At 41.5% G+C, this 20,253-nt stretch overlaps 1 protein-coding gene across 4 annotated transcripts in view; it reads left to right on the top strand.

Annotated features, from left to right (window-relative positions):
* The window catches only part of NASP (nuclear autoantigenic sperm protein), a 40,547-nt gene that overhangs the window by 10,939 nt on the left and 9,355 nt on the right, over positions 1–20,253 (top strand). The window contains exons 3-7 of one of the 4 annotated variants that reach the window (XM_033226607.1): positions 9,689–9,761; positions 11,247–11,357; positions 14,570–14,650; positions 16,397–16,506; positions 17,230–18,243. In XM_033226607.1, the coding sequence (XP_033082498.1) occupies positions 9,689–9,761; positions 11,247–11,357; positions 14,570–14,650; positions 16,397–16,506; positions 17,230–18,243 (1,389 nt within the window). The remainder of the gene's footprint in view (positions 1–9,688; positions 9,762–11,246; positions 11,358–14,569; positions 14,651–16,396; positions 16,507–17,229; positions 18,244–20,253) is intronic. The other 3 variants (XM_033226608.1, XM_033226609.1, XM_033226610.1) reach the window with 3 other exon arrangements.

Genomic DNA, 20,253 nt, shown 5'->3' with positions numbered 1-20,253 from the left:
GGAGTGCAGTGGTACAATCTTGGCTCACTGCAACATCTGTCTCCTGGGTTCAAGCAGTTCTCTTGCCTCAGTCTCACAAGTAGCTGGGATTATAGGCGGATTCCACTACGCCTGGCTAATTTTTGTATTTTTATTAGAGATGGGGTTTCACCATGTTGGCCAGGTTGGTCTTGAACTCCTGACCTCAGGTGATCTGTCCACCTTGGCCTCCCAAAGTGTTGGGATTACAGGTGTGAGCCGCTGCGCCTGGCCGAATTTTATTTTTCTAAAAGGAGTCTTGCTTTGTTGGCCAGGCTGGTCTCCAACCTGGGCTCAAGCAATCCCCCTGCCTTGGCTTCTGTAAGTGTTGGGATTACCAGCCTGATCTACCATGCCCAGCTGATTTTATTTGTTGAGCTTGAGGTAAAATTTGGGTTCATGTATTATGGAAAAGCTTTCTGATAAGATTGAGAATTATTACTGTTAGAATATCTTACAAATATGTTTTTTTGGTTGGTTGTTTTTTGAGACGGAATCTCACTCTGTCACCCAGCCTGGAGTGCAATGGCACGATCTTGGCTCACTGCAACCTCTGCCTCCCAGGTTCAAGCGATTCCCCTGCCTCAGCTTCCCAAGTAGTTGGGATTACAGACGCCACCACCACGCCCGGCTAATTTTTGTATTTTTAGTAGAGGCAGGGTTTCGCCATGTTGGTAGGCTGGTCTCGAACTCCTGACCTCGGGTGATCTGCCCGTCTCAGCCTCCCAAAGTGCTGGAATTACAGGCGTGAGCCACTGCTGCCCGGCCACAAATATATATATATATATATATATATTATATATATATTTTTTTTTTTTTTTTTTTTTTGAGACGGAGTCTCGCTCTGTCGCCCAGGCTGGAGTGCAGTGGCCAAATCTCAGCTCACTGCAAGCTCCGCCTCCCGGGTTTATGCCGTTCTCCTGCCTCAGCCTCCTGAGTAGCTGGGACTACAGGCGCCTGCCACCTCGCCCGACTAGTTTTTTTTGTATTTTTTTAGTAGAGACGGGGTTTCACTGTGTTAGCCAGGATGGTCTCCATCTCCTGACCTCGTGATCCACCCATCTTGGCCTCCCAAAGTGCTGGGATTACAGGCTTGAGCCACTGCGCCTGGCCCACAAATACATTTTTTAAGTGTCTACAGGGTTTTATGTTTTTCATGTTTGAAATCCCATTGTCATCTTGGTTATTTAACCCTTTTCCCATTTGCCCCAAGAATACTTGGCCGGTGGTGCTTGGGGCTGCAGCATTTACCCAGTGATAAATGCCATGAAATGGCTCTCCTTTATTATTTTCACATCACTCTAATATATCGATTTTATGTATATATGTAATATATGTATTTCCATTTACAAAATATGGCAATTCTCAATCACTAGAAATGTCAAATCCTAGAAAACGTAGCATTCCTGTGTATCATGTTAACATTATTCTCAAATGGTTTTTGGCCAAAGATTCATTTGATGAATCCAAATTTTCTGAAATAGACGATTCTGATGTTGTGTTGAGAAATAACTCCGGCCAGGCATGGTGGCTCATGTCTGTAATCCCAGCACTTTGGGAGGCTGAAGTGGGCTGATACTTGAGGTCAGGAGTTCAAGACCAGCCTGGCCAACATGGTGAAACCTTGTATCTACTAAAAATACAAAAATTAAGCTGAGCGTGGTGGCGGGCGCCTGTAATCCCAGCCACCTTGGAGGCTGAGGCAGGAGAATCACTTGAACCTCGGAGGTTGAGGTTGCAGTGAGCCAGGATTGTGCCACTGCACTCCAGCCTAAGTGACAGAGTGAGACTCTGTCTCCAAAAATAAATAAATAAATAAATAAAATAACTCCAAGAACAGTTTTATATTTTTATTTTCACACTGAAAGTCAGATTTGCTTCAGCTTCAAAGAACACGTTTATGTAAAATTAAATGAGAGCTGGCAGTGAGCTGTACTTTTTTTTTTTTTTCCTAAACGGGAAAAGGGTTAAAATAAATCTTATGAAATACTGTTTGGCTGGGTGTGGTAGCTTGCACTAGTAATCCCAACACTTTGAGAGGCCAAGCAAGACCTCCATCTCTGAGGGGATCACATGACCCCAGGAGTTTGAGACCAGCCTGGGCAACGTAGCAAGACCCCATCTCTACCAAAAAAAATTTTTAAAAAAAATTTTTTTATTATACTTTAAGTTCTAGGGTACATGTGCATAACGTGTAGGTTTGTTACATATGTATACTTGTGCCATGTTGGTGTGCTGCACCCATCAACTCGTCAGCACCCCTCAATTCATCATTTATATCAGGTATAACTCCCAATGCAATCCCTCCCCCCTCCCAAAAAACTTTTTTAATTGTTCATTGTGACACTTGCATGTGGTCCCAGATACTGGGGAGGCTGAGGTAGGAGGATTGTAGGAAGCCCAGGAAGTCGAGGTTGTGGTGAGCTGTGATCCAGCCACTGCACTCTAGTCTGGGTGACAGAGTAAGACCCTGTCTCCAAAAACAAGGAAAGAAAAAAATAGGGCTAGGTGCAGTGGCTCATGCCTGTAATCTCAGCACTTTGGGAGGCCGAGGTGGGTGAATCACCTGAGGTCAGGAGTTCAAGATCAGCCTGGCCAACATGGTGAAACCCCATCTCTACTAAAAAAATACAAAAATTAGCAGGGTGTGGTGGTGAGTGCCTGTAATTCCAGCTACTTGGGAGGCTGAAGCAGAGGAATCACTTGAACCCAGGAGGCAGAAGTTGCAGTCAGCCAAGATCACACTACTGTACTCCAGTCTGGGTGATGAGCGAAACTCCATCTCAAACAAAACAAAACAGAATGTCTTGTGAGTTAATCTGGTATTTGGGTGGTATGAATACTGAATACTGTTTAGGATTGATCCTAAACACAATACTTTTAAGGGGGTTACTTAAACCGTGGTATTTAAGTTTCTGGACTGACTAAATGAAGCTAGGCTACCCAAAACACAGTGCTTGATATGTAATCATCAGTATTAAACTCCGTTGCCCAGGTTGGAATACAGTGGTGCAATTGTGGCTCACTGCAGCCTTGACATTCCCTGGGTTCAGGTGATCCTCCTGCCTTAGCCTCCTGAGTAGCTAGGATCAGAGATGTGTGCCACCATGCCTGGCTGATTTTTGTATTTTGTTTTTAGAGATGAGGTTTTGTCATGTTGCCCAGGCTGGCCTCAAACTCCTGGGGCTCAAGCCATCTTCTCACCTGAGCCACCCGAAGTGCTGGGATTACAGGCGTGAGCCACCATGCTTGGCATAAGCATTTGATTTTTAGAGGAGCAGAATATTCTGATTCTGAGAGAAACATGAAGAATGGTTGGGAAATACATTATTAGTCTCACTTTAAATTTATAACCTCTGACCTAAAGTGTGTTTTTAGTTTTGATTGGCACTTACACCGCATTTCTCCGGTCAAGTTGTTTTCCCATTCTGCTGAACTGCTTAATCTTTCCTCCTTTTTTTTTCCTCCTTGAGTCAGGGTATTGTTCAGCCACTCAGGCAGGGTATTGTTCAGCCACTCAAGACAGTGGGTCCTGATCTTGGCTTGGTGCGGCGTCAAACTCCTGGGCTCAAGAGATCCTCCTGCCTCAGCCTCCCAGACTAAGTTTTTTGTGTGTGTGTGTTTTAGGGACAGGGTCTTATTATGTTGCCCAGGCAGGTCTTGGACTCCTGGCCTCCCTATGATGCTCCTTCCTCAGCCTCCCGAGTTGTTGGAATTACAGGCATGAGCCACGGCACCCAGTTGATCAACTTTTTCTTTATATTTTCTTAAACAGTCAACACCATACCCCTCATCTTGCTTTTACCTGATGATTTTCCTTTGTTTTATGTTTGGTTCTGGATTTTTGTTTGTTCACTGAAAAACAATACTAAGAGACATTTCTTAACACTGTGCCATAAATCTGTAGCCATATATTCTCTCCTTTTGAATGCCTGTTCATGCTCTTATTCAGCAGTTCTCAAAGTTTTTTTCTTGTATACCCTTGGGGTCTCAAGTACTCTTTCAGGGATAATGTAAGATCAAAACTGTTTTTGTAGTAACAAGACTGCCATTTTGACCACTGGCACTGATCGTGCAAAAGTAATGGTGGATAAACCTGCTGTTGCCTTAACATAAATCAAGGCAGTGGCAACAAACAGTACTAGCAATTCTTGTGTTCTTCACTATCACCTTCACTTAGAAAATGTCCATGATGAAGCATTACAAACTTAAGTTTATTAATTCTCAGTCCTTGACTATGTGGCTTTAAGGTAACCTGGCAAAATAGGAATTATGGATGGAGCGCTTCAGCATATCAAAAGTAGGTACAATGGTTTTCTTTATGAAAAGCCCTTGTGTGATTTTAATTGAGTTGATTGAGCTTTTTTCATGTAACTTTATTTACTGGCTTTTATTGGAAAGAATGTTTTATTCAAAAGTTTTATTTTTGAAAGAATGACCAACAGACAAACTTTTATTTAGACTTGATACTTAGCAGATGTTTTCTCCAAAATGAATACAGTGAGCCTGTCACTTTAAGGGAAGTAACTGTCAGAATCGGTGCTAGTGATAGAATGTGAGCTTTCTTTTTTTTTTTTTTTGAGATGGAGTCTGGCTCTATTGCCCAGGCTGGAGTGCAGTGGCCGGATCTCAGCTCACTGCAAGCTCCGCCTCCCGGGTTCACGCCATTCTCCTGCCTCAGCCTCTGGAGTAGCTGCGACTACAGGCGCCCGCCACCTCGCCCGGCTAGTTTTTTGTTTTTTTTGGTAGAGATGGAGTTTCACCGTGTTAGCCAGGATGGTCTCGATCTCCTGACCTCGTGATCCGCCCGTCTCGGCCTCCCAAAGTCCTGGGATTACAAGCTTGAGCCACCGTGCCTGGCCTAGAATGTGAGCTTTCACATGAAAAATAAAAATTTTGGATAAGTTATATATCAACTGCTGTTGTGAGACTGACAGTATCCTCATACTTTGACTGTTCTGATGAAATTGAGTTTTAAGTTGTAAAATACACATAATATAAAATTTTCCATCTTTTTAAGTGTGTAAGTCAGTAGTGTTAAGTAAATTCACATGGTTGTATACCCAATCTTATCTTGCAGATCTGAAACTATTACCCAGTAAAAACTCCCTCTTTCTGTCTCCTCTAGCAACCACCATTCTGCTTTCTGTCTCTATGAATTTGGCTACTTTAGGTACCTCATATAAATGGAATAATAGAATATTTACCTTTTTGTGACTGGCTTATTTCATTTAGCATAGTGTTCTTAACGTTCATCCATGTTGTGGTGTGTCAGAATTTCCTTGCTTTTTATTGTGAGTACTGCTGCTGTGACCTTGGGTTTATGTAATCATTCATAAGTAGAAGATCTAGAATACAAGATAGACTGGTTTTTAATGTACCAGTATGAGAAGTTTATCAGTGTTTTCAGATTGTACAGTACAACTAACCTGTAAGAAATTACTACTTGTTGGTCAAGTGTGGTGGCTCACGCCTGCATCCCAGTACTTTGGGAGGCTGAGTGAGGTGGGAGAATCACTTGAGGTCAGGAGTCCTAGATCAGTTTGGCAAACATGATGAAACCCTGTCTCTAGTAAAAATACAAAAATCAGCCAGGCATGGTGGCATGCGCCTGTAATCCCTGCTACTCAAGTGGCCGAGGCAGGAGAATCGCTTGAACCCAGGAGGCAGAGGTTATGGTGAGCCAAGATCCCGCCACTCCAGCCTGGGCAATAGAGTGAGAGGCTGTTTCAAAAAAAAAAAAAAAAAAAAACCCAGCACTTTGGGCGGCCAAGGTGGTGGATCACTTGAGGTCAGGAGTTTGAGACCAGCCTGGCCAACATGGTGAAACAGTCTCTACTAAAAATACAAAAATTAGCTGGGTGTGGTGGTGCCCGCTTTTAATCCCAGTTACTGGGGAGGCCGAGGCACAAGAATGACTTGTACCCAGGAGGTGGAGGTTGCAGTGAGCTATTGTGCCACTGCATTCCAGCCTGGGTGACAGAGCAAGACCTTTTTTTTTTTTTTTTTTTAAAAGACAAATGACCACTCTGTTGGGTTTGGCTGTGGTAACAGAAGAATATCCAGTTATCTGAAAGGACTATTTAAATACTAAATATTCCCTTTCCAACTACATATCTATGTCAAGTCAGATATTCTTGTACTTTAATGAAAAGAAAACATTGCAGAATAGTGAATAGGGAAATCCTATTCTACTAACAGACATTTAGGAGATTTGTAAAAATGTAACATTGCCACTATTCTCACCAAATTTTTGTTTGGAAGAGTTATTTTTCAGAGAAAGTCATGTTATTAACATGTAACATTTTAAAATATTTAAAATTATTTTAGTTTTAATTTCAGTATGGCGAATACTGATAGATGTAACTTGCATACACAGAGGCTTTTGGAGGGCTTCAGTAATGTAACAGTGTAAAGGATCCTGACATCAAAGTTTCTTTGCTCTTACATAACACCAACATCTCCATTTGTTCACAAGATCCCATTCATCATTTACTTAATAATAGAACTCCTGTAGTTCTCTATGCAACAATACTACTGTTTCCTATGAGATTACTTACATCAACCCACTAGGTATCATCAGGTTTAACCGTTTGTTGACCCCCTCATACTTGCCTTCATCTGTTACCTCACATCAGTTTCTTTGACAGGAAAATGTGAAAGAGGTGTCCACTCTGTTTCTCTACTACTACTTTTGTTCTTAATTGAAGCTACTTCAATCAAGTTTTTCTCTACCCTTCTACTAAAATAGTCTTGTTTACAGTCTTTAATACCATCCATATTCCTAGTAGTCATTTCTCAGCTCTCTGAGTTAATCTTGTCTGTAACATTTGACCCAATCCATTTACTCCCATTACTTTTTCCTGTTACGTTTTTTATTTTTATTTTTATTTATTTATTTATTTTCTGAGATGGAATCTTGCTCTGTCACCCAGGCTGGAGTGCAGTGGCGCGATCTTGGCTCACTGCAGCTTCCTCCTCCCAGGTTCAAGCAATTCTCCTGCCTCAGCCTCCCAAGTAGCTGGGATTACAGGCGTGCACCACCATGCCCAGCTACTTTTTGTATTTTTAGTAGAGACAGGGTTTCGCTCTGTTGGCTATCCACTGTGCCCAGCCCCGTTACTTTACTTCATACTATTTTCTTGTCTCTTTTCCTTCACTGGCTATTCCCCCCAACCCCTGTTCTTCCTCATCTCCCCTATCTAAATGTTGGAAGGCTTCCAGGGCTCAGCCAGTCCTACAACCTCTTTATTAGTAGCCACTCCCTATGTATTCTCCTCGGTTAAGTCCCGTAGCTTTAAGTACCTGACTCCCATTTGTATCTCTAGTCCCCATATCTCTCCCAAATTTCTCCCTTATAATATCTTGGAGGCCTAATAGGGATCTCAGAATTAACATATCCAAAGCTAAATACTGTATAGTAATTGATTGCCTTGTTTCTCACTGACTTTTCCTTCAGTTGACTTTTTATCAACAGTGGCAATGTTGTTCTAGAATTTTTCATCTAGATTGTGTAGATTTGAATCGCTGCCATTAATATGGAGTTTTCCATCTGTAAAGTGGGGGTAATGATTCAATATTTTTTTTTTTTTTTTTTGAGGCGGAGTCTCGCTCTGTCGCCCGGACTGGAGTGCAGTGGCCGGATCTCAGCTCACTGCAAGCTCCGCCTCCCGGGTTTACGCCATTCTCCTGCCTCAGCCTCCCGAGTAGCTGGGACTACAGGCGCCCGCCACCTCGCCCAGCTAGTTTTTTTGTATTTTTAGTAGAGACGGGGTTTCACCGTGTTAGCCAGGATGGTCTCGATCTCCTGACCTCGTGATCCGCCCGTCTGGGCCTCCCAAAGTGCTGGGATTACAGGCTTGAGCCACCGCGCCCGGCCATGATTCAATAATTTTATGAGGTATAGATCCTAGGGTTTAAATGTAGGTAAAATTTCTACATAGTCCGTTATTAACACTTAATACCAGTTGCCCAGGACAAAAAACGTTTGCTTTATCTCTGACTCTTTTATTCAGTAAATTATATACCTAGTCCATTAGCAGATTTTATTTTATTTTTATTTTTTGAGACAGAATCTTGCTCTGTCGCCCAGGCTGGAGTGCAGTGGCTGGATCTCAGCTCACTGCAAGCTCTGCCTCCCGGGTTTATGCCATTCTCCTGCTTCAGCCTCCCGAGTAGCTGGGACTACAGGCACCCGCCACCTTGCCCGGCTAGTTTTTTGTATTTTTTAGTAGAGACGCGGTTTCACTGTGTTAGCCAGGATGGTCTTGATCCCCTGACCTCGTGATCCGCCCGCCTCAGCCTCCCAGAGTGCTGGGATTACAGGCTTGAAACACTGCGCCTGCCCATTAGCAGATTTTAAAATAAGTATATTCAGAATCAAACCTCTAATATTCTTCAGGTTCTTGTCTAGATTTTTACGGTTTCTTTCTTTCCTTTTTTTTTTTTTTTTTAAATAGAGAAAGAGTGGTTTTTTTTTTTGTTTTTTTGGACATAGGGTCTTGCTCTGTTGCCCAGGCTAGAGTGGAGCAGCATGATCTTAGTTCACTGCAGCTTTGAATTCCTGGGTGCAAACAGTCCTCCTGCCTTAGCCTCCCGAGTAACGGGGACTGCAGGTGCACACTGTGATGTCAGCTAATTTTTGTATTTTCCTGTAGAGATGCTAGTCTCGAACTCCTGGGCTCAAGTGAGCCTCCCACCTTGGCCTCCTGAAGTACTGGGATTACAGGCATGAGCCACCATGCTCAGCCTTAGACTTTTTCTTTTTTTTTGAGATGGAGTCTCACTCTGTCACCCAGGCTGGAGTGCAGTGGCACAATCTCGGCTCCCTGCAACCTCTGCCTCCCTGGTTCAAGCAATTCTTCTGCCTCAATCTCCCGAGTAGCTGGGACTACAGGCACACACCACCATGCCCGCTAACTTTTGTATTTTCAGTAGAGACGGGGTTTCACCATGTTGGTCAGGCTGGTCTCGAACTCCTGACCTTATGATCTGCCTACCTCAGCCTCCCAAAGTGCTGGGATTACAGGCATGAGCCACCGCAGCCCGGCCAGACTTTCTTTCCAACTGGTTTTCTTCCCAGTTCTATTCTTGTTCTGTCTTAGAAAGTCTATACTAACATGATGCTGCTCTCTCCCTCTTCCCTTTTATTTCCCATATTCTTCCCCAGCTTAGTCTAGCTAGAAAAGTTTTCTGTTTTTCAAATATTTTAAGCAAGCTTCTTTTAGAGCTTTGAACTTACTGTTACCTCTGCCCTAGAGTGCTTTTCCCTTGTTTTTTTTTTTGGCTTACCTTCTTAAGTTCTCTGCTTCAATTTGACATTGTCCATGTGGTCTTAGCTCATTCTTGTTATAATCACAATGTCTTGAATTGTGCCCAAGTATTGTTGATTGAATTAAGAGGGATTATCCTTCCAAATAATTTGGTTTTCATTAATGGAACTTAGAATATCACTGACTCTTGCTCTTTTGACCCAGGTTTTTCTTAAAGCTATAAGAAACATTAAATAAAGGTCTAATTGACACACAGGAAACTGCACATAACTTTAAAGTAACAATTATGAGTTTCTACATATGTTTATACACCTGTAAACCGTGATCACAATCAAGATAATGAGCATATTCATCCTCAAAGTTTCCTCATGTGCCTTTGTACTTCATTCCCTCCCCAGCAACCATTAATCTGCTTTCTGTCACTGAAGATGGGTTGCATTTTGTAGAATATTATCTAAATAGAATCATACAGTAAGTACTGTTTCTTTTTGTATAGTTTCTTTGATTCAGCATAATTATTTTGAGATTCATCCATGTTACCACGTGTATTAATAGTTCATTCTTTTTATTAGTGAATGACATTTCATGATGTAGATATATCACAATTTGTTTATCCATTTGGGTTTCCAGTTTTTGGGTTACAAATAAAGCTGTTGTGAATATTTGTGTACAAGTCTTTGTATGGGCATTCATTTCCATTTTTTGGGTCCATACCTAGGAGTGGAATGGCTGGATCATATGGTAGGTATACATCTAACTTTAAGAAACGCCCAAACTATTTGCTAAAGTTACTCTATCATTACATTATTACCAGCAGTGTTTGAGAGTTCTAGTTGTCCTACATCCTCACCATCATTTGATGTGTGGTCAGTCTTTTAAAATTTTAGCCATTATAGTGAGTATAACAGTATCTTATCATGGGTTTAGTTTGTATTTTTTTGAGTGACCCATAATGTTGGCATCTTTTCATGTGCTTATTTGCCATCCATGTATCTTTGATGATATGTTTGTTAAAATCTTTTGCCCCCTTTTTATTGGATTGTTTTTTATTATTGCATTCTAAGAGTTCTTTATATATTTTCAAGTCCTTTATCAGAAGTTTTGCATATATTTTCTACGAGTTTGGCTTGCCTTTTTTGTTTTTATAACAGTGTCTTTCAAAATCAAAAGTTTTTCATTTTAATGGTATGTCTACTTTATTGATTTTTTTCCCTCTTGTTAATAGTTTGTGCTTTTTCTTTCATATTCAGGAAATCTTTGCCAAACCCAAAGTCACTAAGATTTTATCCTTTATTTCCTTGTAGAAATTTTATGGTTTAAATCTTATATTTAGATAGCCTATGATCCATTTCAGATTAATTTTTGTATGAGGTATAGATAACAGTTGAGGTTCACTTTATTGCATGTGGATTTATAATTACTCCAGCACCATCTGTTAGAAAGATTATCCATTCCCCATTGCATTTCCTTGGTACCTTTGTCAAAATTTCAATTAGTTGTATATGCGTGGATCTGTTTTTGTACTCTGTGTTCTATTTGATCCATTTGCTTTTCTTTATGCCAATACTACATTGTCTTAATCTTAAAATCACTGCCTCTTGCCCTATTGACCTAAATGCTTCCTCATAATTCTTTTAGCTAGTACAATTTGTATGAATTTATGGTTCTTTTATGATACCTTTTTTGTTGCTTAATTAGCAAATATTTATAGTAATATACATACAGGCTTTGTGAGTAGATGAGCCGTTATGAGAAAATATTCTAGTCAAGCTTCTGGGAATGTTGCCTTTAAGATTTCTTTTGATTTTTGTGATGGTAAATAAGTGTGTTAGCCAGGCCTTGCCAGAGTAGTCCAAAGATTTTAAAAAAATTAAACTATTGTTCAAATGTAGCAGGTATTCAAATAATACTGATTTAAACAGTACTTGACACTAGAAAAAAATCTTTTTCTTGCAGTCTGGATGTGGATAGTGAAGCTAAGAAACTATTGGGTTTAGGACAGAAACATCTGGTGATGGGGGATATTCCAGCAGCTGTCAATGCATTCCAGGAAGCAGCTAGCCTTTTGTAAGTATTGTATATTTTGCTATGATGTAATATTATGTTCTAATAAACCTTGAGTTATAAAAAGTTATTTTGTGGGGAAAAAACATGAAGAGCAAGAGGTTTAAAACATTTGATTATTTTTCATGTGGTTTGTACCAGTAACTGTAAGTGTAAAACTTAAATATCACCAAGCAATTCCACCCTTTCATTTTCCTGAGTAATGTAATTTATATTTCAATCACTGCTAATTTAGGTGACCATACCTTGTCTTGGTTTGTCTAGGACCTCTCTCCCCACCCTCCCCCGCCTTTTTTTGTTGTCTCTGTCATCCAGGCTGGAGTGCAGTGGCACAGTCTCATGCTCACTGCAGCCTCAACCTCCCAGGCTCCCCAGTAGCTGGGACCACAGGTGTGTGCCACCATGCCCAGCTAATTTTTGTATTTTTTTGTAGAGATGGGATTTCCCCACATTGCTCAGGCTGGTCTCGAAGTCTTGGGCTTAAGCGATTAGTCCACCTTGGCCTCCCAAAGTGCTTTGTAAAGGGATTACAGGCGTGAGCCACTGAGCCCAGCCTGACTTTCCCAATTTTAACACTGGAAGTTTGTGTCTATGGAAACTCTTTAGGCCTAAGCAAGTCATGATTGATAGTGCTATTATTAGCACAGCATTTTTTCATACATTTTTAGCACATTTTTCTTTTTTTTTTTTTTTTTTTTTTTTTGAGACGGAGTTTTGCTCTGTCGCCCAGGCTGGAGTGCAGTGGCCGGATCTCAGCTCAGTGCAAGCTCCGCCTCCCGGGTTTATGCCATTCTCCTGCCTCAGCCTCCCGAGTAGCTGGGACTACAGGCGCCCGCCACCTCGCCCGGCTAGTTTCTGTATTTTTTAGTAGAGACAGGGTTTCACCGTGTTAGCCAGGATGGTCTCGATCTCCTGACCTCGTGATCCGCCCGTCTCGGCCTCCCAAAGTGCTGGGATTACAGGCTTGAGCCACCGCGCCCGGCCAGCACATTTTTCATACATTCTTAGCACTGTTGTTGGAATTGCTTAGAAGTTGGTAGCTACCACCAGGTAGCTATATAGACCTATATCCTGGAGTAAAAGGTTAGCTTTAGGGCCTTAAAGATCATTTATTTTCCCCAAAGACTTTAATGTACCTCCATTATCTGAGAGGGAAAAAAAAAAAAAAAAGCTAAATCTTCAAGCATGAGGCTTTTGGTTTTGGCTAGGTTTGAGTTAGTTTCATCAAATATAGTATTAGCAATTGGAATTGAAGGTCAGTCATTACATATATTACATACAGTTGATTACGTACAGTTAAATGTTCCTTATAAAAGAAATGGTTATAACAAAGCATTTGTGGGTTTCAGGTTTGACGCTTAATATCATTCCATTCTTTTCCTAACCCCCTACTGCCTCTCCCAATATCCAGAACAGAATCTTACTCCTGGATATCTGCAATAATCTCTTGTCTGATTCCTGTCCTCTTGTTCCTCTCTGCTTGAGCTTAATGAATGGGAGCTCTGGTAGGGTAGAGACCAAATTTTATCTGGTAGTATTTAGGGATTTTTTTTTTTTTTTTTTTTTTTTTTTGAGACGGAGTTTCGCTCTTGATGCCCTGGCTGGAGTGCGACGGCACGATGTCAGCTCACTGCAACCCCTGCCTCTCGGGTTCAAGTGATTCTCCTTCCTCTTCCTCCCGAGTAGCTGGGATTACAGGCATGCACCACCACGCCTGCCTAATTTTGTATTTTTAGTAGAGATGGGGTTACTCCATGTTGGTTAGTCTGGACTCGAATGCCCGATCTCAGGTGATTCACCTGCCTTAGCCTCCCAAAGTGCTGGAATTACAGGCGTGAGCCACTGTGTCCAGCTGAATTACGTATTTTTATTTAAAAATGCATGGTTGTCTTACAACATAAAATGTTACCTAAGTTTTTAAGCACACATAAACACTTTTTTCTTAGGTTATTTTTCCCAGATTACTGGAGAGGTCAGTATTCCCACATTTTCCTGCCATTAAGGGTATTTAGGAAGAAAATTTGAGATGTCCTATTCTAATCTAGGAGACTACCCTTAAACATGACCTCCATCACAATTTACTGCTTAGATTCTCTGTTTACTCTCAATAGACTCTTAGGCCATTAGTTGGCCTGGCTTTGCAGAATTCTGTCAGTATTTCACTCCATGAAAACCAGTCTTCTTACCTTACATAGAAAAGTACTTTCTCCTTTCATTTATTTGTTCGTTTTTGTTTTTTTTTTTTTTTGAGACGGAATCTTGCACTCCAGTCGCCCAGGCTGGAGTGCAGTGGCAGTGGCCGAATCTCAGCTCACTGCAAGCTCCGCCTCCTGGGTTCACGCCATTCTCCTGCCTCAGCCTCCCAAGTAGCTGGGACTACAGGCGCCTGCCACCTTGCCTGGCTAGTTTTTTTGTATTTTTTAGTAGAGACAGGGTTTCACCGTGTTAGCCAGGATGGTCTTGATCTTCTGACCTCGTGATCCGCCCATCTTGGCCTCCCAAAATGCTGGGATTACAGGCTTGAGCCACCGCGCCTGGCCTTCTCCTTTCATTTATTATACTTAAGTAATTTTTGTCCTTCCTTCTCTAAATTTAATAGCTAAGACTTATACACAGTGCTATTTGTTGTCTAAACATTGTTTTCAGTGCTTTTACATACATTAACTCATTTAGTTCTTGCAACAGCTCTTTGAACAAACAGTTATTAACGTTCCCATTTACAGATGAGAAAACTAAGGCACTGTGAGAATAATTTGTCTAAGGTCTTACAGCTAGTTATGGGTTAAAGGTAGGATTTGAATCCAGGTAAAACAGCTCCAGATATTCTGCACTTTACATCATGCCTTTCCATGGGCCTTAATCATCCTCTAGGTCCCAGCCAAAGGTCCTTTAACTATTCTGGTCTATATTGACATCCGTCTTTTAGCAGGAGGAATACCTATTAATACCTTAGGGTTGTTTGGCCCAACATTATATATTACTAATTATAGCACAATTATTTCACTTACGATGTGTATATGTTATATATTGATAAAGAGCATACAAGATTTTCATGCATTGTTTAACGTCGCTTTGACCTTGACTTGAAAGCAAGAGGGGCATTGGTTTCCTAGGAGTATGTTACTGGAGAAATACCAATTTATAACTGAAGAACTAGAAATAAATGTTTTAGACTAGATGGTAATTCAGATTTTAGATTTTTATTCTCTTTGTAGAGGTAAGAAGTATGGAGAGACAGCTAATGAGTGTGGAGAAGCCTTCTTTTTCTATGGGAAATCACTTCTGGAGTTGGCAAGGTATGGATGTTGTATTTAAAAACTGAAGTTTCCTTGTTACGATTGTTTACTAGCTTTGAGATTTCACAGGAACTAAGCAAGATTGCTTTTACCTAGAGAGTTTTGAAGGAGCTTGAAGTAGTGATCGAAGTTGTGAATGGCACTTGATACAATTAGTAGTTATATTTAAATTTTGACTTCTGGAGTCATTAGGAGCAAAGATCTTTCCAATAGTAAATGATCCAAAGTTCAATGTAGGGAGAGAATGCTTAAAAGCACTGTGAGCTAGCTCAAAACAAGGACTGAATAGAGGACAACTGGAAAGAATTAGCAGGTGAGACTGTCGAGTAAAAAAGACTCTTACTATTGAAAAGTTCTTGGCTATGTTCTATCAGAATTTATTAACCAGAATAAGTTCTGTTTAGGGTATACAAACTAGCAAATGATGTCATCTATTTAATCTCAGTTCTGGTAAGTTTTTTTCTTTGAGATGGAGTCTCACTGTCACCCAGGCTGGAATGCAGTGGCATGATCTTGGCTCACTGCATCCTCCATCTTCCGTGTTCAAGTGATTCTTCTCCCTCAGCCTCCTGAGTAGCTGGGACTAATAAAAATTTTTTATTTTTAGTAGAGACAGGGTTCAGCATGTTGGTCAGGCTGGTCTTGAACTCCTGACCTCAGGTGATTCACCCACCTCGGCCTCCCAAACTGCTGGGATTACAGGTGCGAGCCACTGCGCCTGGCCCAGTTCTGATAAGTTGTTGTTTTTTTTTTTTGAGGCGGAGTCTCGCTCTGTCCCCCGGGCTGGAGTGCAGTGGCCGGATCTCAGCTCACTGCAACCTCCGCCTCCTGGGTTCACGCCATTCTCCTGCCTCAGCCTCCCTAGTAGCTGGGACGACAGGCGCCCGCCACCTCGCCCGGCTAGTTTTTGTATTTTTAGTAGAGACGGGGTTTCACCGTGTTAGCCAGGATGGTCTCAATCTCCTGACCTCGTGATCCGCCTGTCTCGGCCTCCCAAAGTGCTGGGATTACAGGCTTGAGCCACCGCGCCTGGCCTGTTTTGTTTTAAGACGGAGTTTCACTCTTGTCACCCAGGCTGGAGTGCAATGGTGCGATCTCCGCTCACTGCAACCTCTGCCTCCCAGGTTCAAGCGATTCTCTTGCCTCAGCTTCCTGAGTAGCTGGGATTACAAGCCTACGCCACCATGTCCAGCTAATTTTGTATTTTTAGTAGAGACGGGGTTTCTCCATGTTGGTCAGGCTGGTCTTGAACTCCCGACCTCAGGTGATCTGCCTGCCTCCGCCTCCCAAAGTGCTGGGATTATAGGCGTGAGCTACCGTGCCTGGCCTCTGGTAAGTTTTTAATCTCATAATCATACAGAACTTTCTCATGATTTGCCATGAAAATCTTGCTAGAGCATTTTTGGCTATTGAGAGAAATGGGTGGATATAGAGTTTGGGAAACAGTATGGTTCTGTTACAAATGGAATGCATGTAGGTCTTGTTCTTTTGACAAGAGACATCACGCTTTTCAGCGGCTGGATGGAGGAGTAGAGTATGCTTATTTCCTTTCAGTGCTCTTGCAGTCTTCATTTATATTACTAAAGTTTTGATCACTGCTTCCTTGAATATAATATAGTTATATATTGCCTGCGCTTGGCTTACTCTTCCCTTGCTTTTATATCATACAGGACTATATTTTCTGTCTTAGAAAAAATTGCTAGGTTCTAGCCATCAAACCTTTGGTGCTTTCTCTTGTTCTCCTAGAATGGAGAATGGTGTGTTGGGAAATGCCTTGGAAGGTGTGCATGTGGAAGAGGAAGAAGGAGAAAAAACAGAAGATGAATCTCTGGCAGAAAATAATGATAATATAGATGGTATGTGGAGTTGCATGTGACATTCAAGAGATGCGACGTTGTATATTTCTTGTATACAGTGGTGGAAACATGGCTCTACCTGTCCTGGATGGTCTCTCCTAAGATGCTTGGGGTGATGCCTGCATCTGGTAGAGATTGCAGTGGGGGTAGCTGTTTACTGAAACTGACACCAGATTTTTCTAAGAGAATAACTTAATTTCTCAAGTAAATTTGGTTATTTCAGTTGGGGTTTTTTAAACCAAAAAGATAAAAGCAAGATTAAATTGGTGTTTTAAATACTATTACAACCTTAAATATTTTTCTGATGCAAATTTTTTTAAAACAGCCTGTGCAGTTCAGTTATTTTAATAGCGGTACTTTTAGAGCCCTTGTACATTTTTTATGTCTGCGAAAATTACATAATTTCTAAGCTGAATTTGGCTGCTAGAGTTTTACATATCAGTTGGGGGAGAATGAAAAACTTGGCATCTCTTACCTAACTGGTAATCAGAATGCTCAAGTAAAACAATAGTTTAACAAGCTTGGGTTTCTTTTGCAATAAGTTGCTCTGCAAGCTGGAACGCTCCCTTTCCTTTTCTCTAGGGGGCAGATAATTTTTAGGCCATCTGCTGAAACTTGGTAGGCTTTTTGAGGGTTTAAAGGGAATGTATTTTTAGTTTCCATTTATGCCTTTATCATTAAACTCGAAGACATGTTTATGCTTCATGTTCTTTAACCATGTAGAGGAAGCAAGGGAAGAGTTGAGAGAACAGGTTTATGACGCCATGGGAGAAAAAGAAGAAGCCAAAAAAACAGAAGACAAGTCTTTGGCAAAGCCTGAAACTGATAAAGAACAGGACAGTGAAGTGAAGAAGGGTGGAAGAGAAGATATGGATATAAGTGAATCTGCAGAGGAGCCACAGGAAAAAGTTGACTTGACTCTAGATTGGTTAACTGAAACCTCTGAAGAGGCAAAAGGAGGAACAGCACCAGAAGGACCGAATGAAGCTGAGGTTACTTCTGGGAAGCCAGAACAGGAAGCACCAGATGCTGAGGAAGAAAAATCAGTTTCTGGAACTGATGTCCAAGAAGAGTGCAGAGGAAAAGGTCAGGAGAAGCAGGGAGAGGTAATTGTGAGCATGGAGGAGAAGCCAAAAGAAGTTTCAGAAGAGCAACCTGTGGTGACTCTAGAAAAGCAGGGCACTGCAGTGGAGTTAGAAGCAGAGTCTTTAGACCCGACAGTCAAGCCAGTGGATGTGGGTGGGGATGAGCCAGAGGAGAAGGTAGTTACCTCTGAAAATGAGGCAGGAAAGGTGGTTCTTGAACAACTGGTAGGTCAAGAAGTGCCACCTGCTGAAGAGTCACCAGAGGTGACAACAGAGGCTGCAGAGGCCTCAGCTGTAGAGGCTGGGTCAGAAGTCTCTGAAAAGCCTGGGCAGGAGGCTACAGTTCTCTCTAAGGATGGTGCAGTCAATGGACCGTCAGCTGTAGGAGATCAGACTCCTATTGAACCACAGACTTCTATAGAAAGACTGACAGAAACAAAAGATGGCTCAGGACTAGAGGAGAAGGTCAGGGCAAAGCTGGTTCCTAGTCAGGAGGAGACTAAGTTGTCTGTAGAAGAGTGTGAGGCAGCTGGAGATGGGGTTGATACCAAGGTAGCCCAGGGAGCTACTGAGAAATCAACTGAAGACAAAGTTCAGATAGCTGCTAATGAAGAGACACAAGAGAGAGAAGAACAGATGAAAGAGGGTGAAGGTAACCGGGATATGCAAGAGCTACAGTGGGTGGAGTACATTCTGGATTTGACTCACTAATTATGGGTAAAAGTCAGCCTTCCATTCAGGATTTTCCGTCTGCCTTTGGATTAGGAAAGGGCTAAATGCAAAGGGGGGTAGTTTAACAAGGTTGTGCTAGTCAAGTAAGTTAAATCAAAAGCAGCAAGTGTTCTTTTGTTGGCTTATAAACTAACATTTTTACTAACTGCAAAATAGGCCTCTGTGTTTTCTGAGACTTGGCTAGCTATCAGTAACTTGTTGCATCATACTAGCCAATAAAGTGGGATGGAAAAGGTAGATGAGGGGTGGGGTAGGTAGGGAAATAGTGGGCTAGTAGGCTGGCAGAGAATGCTGAATGGATGTTCACTTGCATGCCTCTGGATTTTAAAATTTATTGTTCACATGACTCCTTTTCTGTGTGTTAGGAAGCAGGAACAGAGCAGTAGAATCCACTGAATTGGTACACTGAAGCAGGCATGCCATTTAAATGAAGATAGTTAACCTTGACTGTTGTATCACCAGAGTTAAAGAATTCTGGTGCTCCTCTCTACCTTTAAGTCTTCAGGAAGTGTTTAGAGGCTTATTCACATTAGTTGAAACAGGCCCCCCACCACCTTCCCCAAGGCAACAAAAAACAGAACCATTAGCTGTCTTGCTGCTTTCCTTCCTCATTTCATGCTTGCTTCGGCTGCTAAACTGAATTTTTTGTTACTTAGAATATTATAAAGCGTGGATGCTTTCTATAATGCTATTGGTCTAATTGTGATTAAATTTCATTAAGATGTATAAGCCTCTAATTACTACATAACTGGCAAGTCTGACTTTTGCTATCATTTGAGGATTCTACTGTATATAAAGTTCATCTAACATTGGCATTAATAACCACAGGTATATTCCAACTAATTGTTACTTCTTGTAATTGCCAGACTACTTCAAGAGTTCTCTTCAGTTTTAGATTTTCAGAGACCCATCTTCAATACTTTGAGCTCATTCTTGTAAACTTCCTTCCACCTATGTGCAGGTCCCTGTACTCCAGCCAGCATAGGCTCAGTAACTGGAAATGAATTGGCTAAAATGGTAGCACCATTGGGTTTCTTATGGAGCTTTAGGAGTTCTTTATGGAAAAAAGCACAGAACTAAATTCCAAAAAAAAAAAAAAAACCCAAAACAAAACTCCCATGTCTTGATCTTAATGATTGTGAGCAAGCTCTGCTGACTGACTCCTAAGACCTTGAATGGTAAGCTACGATAGAGATGTCATAGTAGGATCATAATTAACATTGTTACAGCTCTCACATACGTTACATCTGATCCTAAAACAATACTATGTGGTAGGTAGTAGTGCCCAAGTTATAGTGATGAGGTTGAAGTTTAAAGGTTACATGACTTGTTGAGGGTCATAGTACTGAATCCAAACGGAGATCTGCCTTGAATATATTATTCTTCCCAAGTTACCACACATCGAAGAAGACAGTGTTCATCCCTTTCCTACACTCACTTAGAAATTTTGTTGTGGGCCAGGTGACAGTGTTCCTCGCTTTCCTGCACTCATTTAGAAATTTTGTTGTGGTCCGGGTGCAGTGGCTCACGCCTGTAATCCCAGCACTTTGGGAGACTGAGGTGGGCGGATCACCTGGTCAGGAGTTTGAGACCAGCCTGGCCAGTATTAAAAATACAAAATTTAGCTAGACATGGTGGCGTGTGCCTGTGGTCCCAGCTACTCAGGAGGCTGAACGAGAAGAATGGCGTAAACCTGGGAGGTGAGGTTGCAGTGAGCCGAGATCACACCACTGCACTCCAGCCTGGGCAACACAGCAAGTCTCTATCTCAAAAAAAAACAAAAAGAAATTTTGTCATTTATTTTAAAAATTAACTATATTTTAAAAGCCCCAGGCTTTTCATATGCTGCATCTTTTGGTGTTGTATATCAGGTATTGTTCTGCTTGTAAAGACAATACAGTTTTCCATACTTTACAAAAGAAGAAATGGG

This window comes from Trachypithecus francoisi, unplaced genomic scaffold (genome assembly GCF_009764315.1).
Source record: "Trachypithecus francoisi isolate TF-2019V2 unplaced genomic scaffold, Tfra_2.0 Lachesis_group12, whole genome shotgun sequence".
NCBI lineage: Eukaryota > Metazoa > Chordata > Mammalia > Primates > Cercopithecidae > Trachypithecus > Trachypithecus francoisi.
This window is presented reverse-complemented; position numbering and strand designations above follow the sequence as displayed.